The 6,122-nt window shown below is 53.6% G+C and overlaps 1 protein-coding gene across 1 annotated transcript in view; it reads right to left on the bottom strand.

Moving 5' to 3' along the window:
* Positions 1-751: 751 nt before the first annotated feature.
* The window catches only part of LOC149364099 (uncharacterized), a 128,413-nt gene continuing 123,042 nt past the window's right edge, over positions 752-6,122 (bottom strand). The window contains exon 4 of the mRNA XM_089574105.1: positions 752-6,117. Within this exon, the coding sequence (XP_089430231.1) occupies positions 1,073-6,117 (5,045 nt within the window). The 3' untranslated portion in view covers positions 752-1,072. The remainder of the gene's footprint in view (positions 6,118-6,122) is intronic.

Here is a 6,122-nt window from a genome sequence, read left to right as displayed (position 1 = left end):
ACGCTACGCTCTCCTATGGAGCTTGTACGCGCTACGCCAACTAAGTAGGTACCTTACGCGTGATCATAAGGCTGCAATAATAAATAACAATTGTCTTGAGATAATAAATAAAAACTGGGGCTAGGACAAGGAAAGAACAAAAAAAATTCTACCCATAAATAACCTACGTTCTAGCAGCTTATATATTTAAAAGGTCGAAGCACAGGTGCAGTATCACAGAAAAATAAGAACAATGAGATTAGAAAGGGAGTTACACAGCAAGACTGCCCAAAGGGCGTTTCCAAAGTAGTGCGCCACTTAAACAGGTTCAGAAAAATTGCTATAGACGGGTCTAAGTTAGTGAATATGTATTTAGTCCTATAGGATTAGATGTTGGTAGAACAGGATGTCAGAGTTGTAGACCTCTTTCTCCTCTAAGTGGACTCCCGGGCTTACGAAAGAAAACTGTGCAAAATTCTAAGAATAGAAAGCAAGAAGAAAAATAAGCTTGAGGAGAACACAACCTGTAACCTTACGAATAAATTGGCTTTAAAAATTGGAAAGAACGGGAAATCCCGCAGTTGCCGCACGCTGAAGTGGCACGAACATGCCGAAGCACGGTCCACATACCGTGCGTTTGCGGCTGCCTCATTCGAATACACACTCGAAACATAACGCGAAATAACAAGGCAATATACCAGTAACGCGAAACCAAGCAAGGCTCACTAATGACGATTTCCAGTGGTTGAGCAGAAGTCAAGCTTAACCCGCACAAGGGGAGCAGTCTCGGTTCATGGAGCACTTCACACACAGACGCACAGCTGAGCACACTCGAAGACCTTGCGCTTCGGAGCTCTTGGCTGCAACGGGAGGGGCATCTTTTGCGCTCCTGTTCGACGACTGAAAACCGCCATCAGGACACTGCACTGGCGACTGAACAAAGCAGAAAAACACAAAGGCGCTCACAAACACAGCGTGATTGGACAGACTCTCCTACGGCCACACAGATGCAGGGGCGGGGCCAGCCGGCGTCCAGCAGAACCGGGACGACCGCGAATACTTTGGATGCACGTGTGTAAACGATGGCTGCTCCTTAAAACTCCAGTCGGTAGGCGGCGCAGGACGATTCGTGGTCCTGGAGGTTGATGGTGCAGCGCGAAGCCGAGGGAGCCACGTCGATGTGGTGCTCTTCGAGGGCCTTCTGATTGTGCGCGATCCAGTAGCAGAGCGCGTCGGTCTCGTAGGTCGGAATGACGGTGACCGGGGCGTCCGGCTCGCCCCAGCCGCGCTTGGCCTCCAGCAGGGCGTCCAGAACCTGCTGGCTGGGGTTGGTGCTGCTCAGCACATAGTAGCGGGCCCGCACGCGGCTGAAGAACTCCGCGTCACAGTAGCCCGGGTCGCCGTGGTGAGGAACGTAAGTCAGATCGACGTAGACGACGTCGGTGGCATTGCGAGGCGCCGTCTTCCTGCCGGTCTTCGAGGATGACTTGGACGACGGATCGGGCGGAACGGGAAGGCCCAGCGGTTTGCCCCAGTCCCGTATGTCGAACGGCGCGGCGTCACCGTCCGGCCGGCCATTAGCCTGCCTCTCTGTGGCAGCCTGCAGCTCTCTGACGGCATCCTGACGCGGGGCCGTCGCCGCCGCTGCTATCGTTGCACCCGTGCCCTCTGCAGCGCCACGGGACCGTTCCTGTTGTGCGTGCACCGCTGCCGATGCCTTCAGAGAGCTCTGCTGGAGAACGTCGTCAGCCGCACCGCGTTCAATGTGATGCGTGGAGCGGACGGGGTCGCCACCGGACGTGTGTGACGGCGTGGTGGACGTCGACCCTTCCACGGTGAGGATCTCGTGATGGAACATGGACGACTGCGATATGACTTGCGGCGCTTCACCGTGACCCCCTTCCAGCACCCACTCCTCGCGCACCACGGTCGTGGGCTCTTCAACGTAGCTGACAACTCTGCGCGCCTGGCTACTTCTGCCCGGAGTGGACGGGGGCTCCGTCTCCTCGACGACCACCATTCGCTGGACGGACGTGACGCCGGGCTCTCCGTTATGCCTGGCTCGGGCGTCGTGCACAGCGGAGTGCGGACTCGGCGGTTCCGACGGCGTGTTTCCAGCCGACAATTCCACGAGTTCAGGGTAGTCCGGTTGCAGGGTCTTGGCGAATACAGGCTCCTCCACCAAGGGGCTGGCGTCGCTCAGCGAACTCTGCTCCAGGGCGGCTTCCTCGTCTTCCTCGTACAGCGGCTGCTCCTCCAGCATCTCTTTAGCCGCCTGCTTCGTCTGAGCTGCCATGAACTCCAAGATTGTCTTCGGGTCGCTACCTTCCGGCGGAAGGCACGTCTCCTCGGCAGACCGTCCCAGAGGAAAGTGTAACTCACCACTGATGCTTGGATGATACACGATCTGCCGAGTCTCCGTCACGTGGGTGACGTGTCCGTTCCTTCTATCCACGAGTTCCGTTGGGCGCGTCAACTCCAGAGGACGCTGTGAGGACGAGTCGGCCGAGCGATGGACAACAGTCCAGCCGTTTGGCGACTGCGACACCGCGGCAGCGGCCATCTCAGTAATGCGAGCTACTTCGTCCATCGCAATGCTGTGGATAGATGAATCCGGATGCGACGTAGTGTCCGAGTCATCAGACTGGCGAATAAACATTTCTGGAGTTCCGTGGTCAGATGAAACGGTATAGACGTATCTTCTGGTCGTGGATCCTGTCACTTGATCTCCCTCCAGGTTGGCTTCCTCTTCTCGAGCATGCCGTGCTATACTAGAGCGGAGCACGTCGAATGGAAGGCCATCTTCGTCGAAGCGAGAAGGCACGCTGCCAGAAGAAAGTACTGGACCTTCTTTGTCGTCACCTTCGCCAGAAGTGTAGGTCCTATAAACGTATGTAACAGTAGTACGCTTAGAATCGTCTTCGGCGTCGTGCTCCGGCGCATCCGAAAGAGTGGATGTAGTCCAGGTGTCGGGGGGACCATCATTTTGATATACAACTCTTCTAGAGGTCACAGTAGTTATTACCTCGCGCTGAACAGGTATTTGTCCAATGCGTAGAGGCACAGTCGATCCAGGGACACCTTGCTCACTATATTCAATGCCGTCAGCCTCGGAGGAAAGCTTCTCGTCAAGATGCTCCGTGCGTTCTTCGTACATGGAAGCCGTCATTTCGGGCGGTATTACTTCCGCCTGTGAACCTCTCGGCGACCGGCTTGACTCAGCAGCCTCAATACAAAGTTCTTCTGCCGATTGTGGCATGCAGACTAACTCCGTGGCAAGCCCAGCCGCAAGTCCAGCTACGAGACCGACGCTTGGCGGCGAGTGGGAAGTGCCGTTGAGGTGGAGATCATCGAACTCTTTACCAGGCTTCTGCCCAGTAGTTGGCTCGCTTGTTTTCGATGTCGGTTCTGATTTGAATGTAGGGCTAGCGAGTGGCTGCTTGTCTGCACAGTAGTCGCTGTCACTAAGTCGCCGTTCTATGTATGCCTGCACTGCAACGCCATTAGCGTCTTCTGCATAATCAGCTTTTTTCTCTATAACGTGGTGAATCGCCTCTTCTTCCGCACGCTTTATCTCAGAGCACAACTCTTTAGACTCAACCATGCATACCAGCTCTACAGGAAGGCCAGAGGCCAACCCAGCGGCCACGGCGGCTGGTTCGTCGTGTCTTCCAGCGTCCTGCGGAGAGCGCGGAGGAGACGTTACGAGTTCCAGAGAGTCGGCACACTTTGCGATCCGCGAAATGTCTTTGGATATATCAACAGACGACTGTGCCAAGCACACTAGTTCCGTTGGAAGTCCAGATGAAAGGGCGGACGCTAAAGTGACGTCATCTTCAGTAACATCGTCGTCGGGCTCAGCGGGTTTGCAACTATCTTCGAGACGCGAGGAACTTGGAGTTGACGAGGTCGACGGCTTTAAAGATGCGCGCGACAAATCATCCTCTTCGTCCGTCGCCATGGATTCAAGAAATTCAGCTTCGTTAAGCTGCTCTAAGCGAACGGCTCTCTCAAACATTTCTTTCGATTCATTTTCCTCATCTAACAACGCACAGGAAGCAGGAGAATCCTTGGCGCTCTGGTCAGTTGGCACTTCTTTCATAACCTCTTCTGGTAGCTGAAACCTGAGAGTCTTCGACGGGGTGATCTCGCCAGAAATTTTACGCGGAACAAATGGTTCGACATCATCACCAAAAGCAGCTTCACTTCCCGAAGCAGGTCGTGTTTTTTCAGACGTTAGAGCAGGGACTGGATGAGCTTGTTTTGGTTCTTTATCGCTAACTTGTTCGGGTGCTTCAGGTAAATCTTGCTGTGCAGTTTCGATCTCTCTTCCAACATCAATGTGTCCGTGATCAGATAACGTTCCCGGTTCAATTTCAGTTTGTTTTATGTCGGTAGCACTGGGCTCCTTATGCTCTTCCGGTACTTTTGGTGAGGTAAGGCATGTGGGTTGATCAGGAAGAGGTTGAGTGTCCTTGCCTGTCTGATCTAAGACACTGTCCATGGAAGGTGAATCAATGACACAGAGTTCCGTTTTTAGGGCAGCAAAGAGACCTGAAGCTATGCCATGACTATGTGAAATTGTAGCGGCCGGTTGTCGGTCTTCCGCAGTAGGACTTGCAGTATCAGGCACAGATCCGCCCGGTCTTTCAACTTCGCCGTGGTCCACTGCGCTTAAGGGTTCGAGCGTAGAATCACTGTACAAACTTCCAGACCTAGAAGAGTCTTGAGGGTACTCTCTTGTCGTACTGGAGAAGCTCTCTCGGCTGTAATCTCTCTGGTACGGTTTCTCAAGCTCCGCATAGCTTCGTTCTTCCGAGGTTACACTGCACGTTGAGTCAAGGCTGAACCTAGAAGCAGGGGAAGTCTCCAAGTGTTTACTATATACACAGATTAATTCGTTATCTTTAGGCATGCTACATGTTGGGTCAGATGTTGCATCATCGCTAGAAGAAGTCATTTCGGTCTCAAGTGAGGGCCTTGAAGTAACTCCTAAAACTTTCGCTCCCTCTAGTTGTACGAGAGACGGCGGCTTTTCAGGAGTCACGCTTTCCTTCCTGGTGTCTCCACCATCAGTTGAGGCAAGCGTGTGATGCTGAGAGAGGCCCTTTTTGGCGCTGTCTTCGTCTTCACTGGATATGTCAGCTTCTGAGGAGCCTTGAGTCGGTATTGGATGCTTCGACTCAGATGCCGTGCGGCTTCTTTTAGAAGCACGTGGATGCTCCGCTGCCAGCCTTTTAACTGGAGACTGTGGCGGGCTCTCTGGGCTAGACGCACGTGAAGTGTCTCGTTCATCTTTGGAGACATCAGCCGCTTTAGAATCGTCGCGCGAAGAGCTGTCGGAAGGTGGCGCACCTGATGCTTTGGCATCGATCATGAACTCGATCTCGGAAACGGAAGTTATAGAGCTTTCGTACTCAACAGACAACCTCTGTTGCATGTGGGCCAGCTCTGGTGTGTCCAAGGCCGTCGGACACGCTGCTCTAGGATCTTTCAGTGGTTGGTCTTGAATTTCTAGCGGGGGAAGCTCCTGAGAGTCGCGACGAGGTGCCGTGTGCTCAGCCCACGGTGTCTCTGGGTCATAAGAGTCCTGTTTTTGAGGCGTGAGTGATGTTGAAACACTAGGGTCTTCGCCGAATTGTGCTTCGCCACGTGCTTTTGCTCCTTCTGATCCAGAAGAAAGACGTGCGTCGAAGATAAGACCTTTTGTAAACGCTATTTCAGAGTCATAAGAGGGAACTTCACAGGCGCTACCAGGTTCCTTGTCTTTGCCGCTCACCAGTGTCATCTCTGGTAATTCTGTGCTTTCTTTCAACGCGACAGGAGACGAACCCAAGACCTTTGCTGAAGTCGCATCTAGCTCCGACGGAATCTGGTGTCTGCTGTCTTCCGGTGTCTGGAAGCTTTCGGTCGCAGTTGGTGTTTGGGAAGCCCGTACTTCCGGCTTGGAACTGCTATCTCCAGCAATTTCCGAGGAGGCCTTTTCAGCCAGTTCGCCTTCCTGCACTGAACTTTCTTGAGCATCTTGGAAGACTTCAGTCGGTCTGTCTAGGTGGGCTTCGTCCCGAAGATCACCGTGTGCCTTTTCGAATGCTGACGCGCTTGGAGTGGAAGCACTCTCTTCGACTTGAGGCGGTCCTGAA

This window comes from Amblyomma mixtum, chromosome 2 (genome assembly GCF_055824585.1).
Source record: "Amblyomma mixtum isolate Tamu chromosome 2, ASM5582458v1, whole genome shotgun sequence".
Lineage (NCBI taxonomy): Eukaryota > Metazoa > Arthropoda > Arachnida > Ixodida > Ixodidae > Amblyomma > Amblyomma mixtum.
This window is presented reverse-complemented; position numbering and strand designations above follow the sequence as displayed.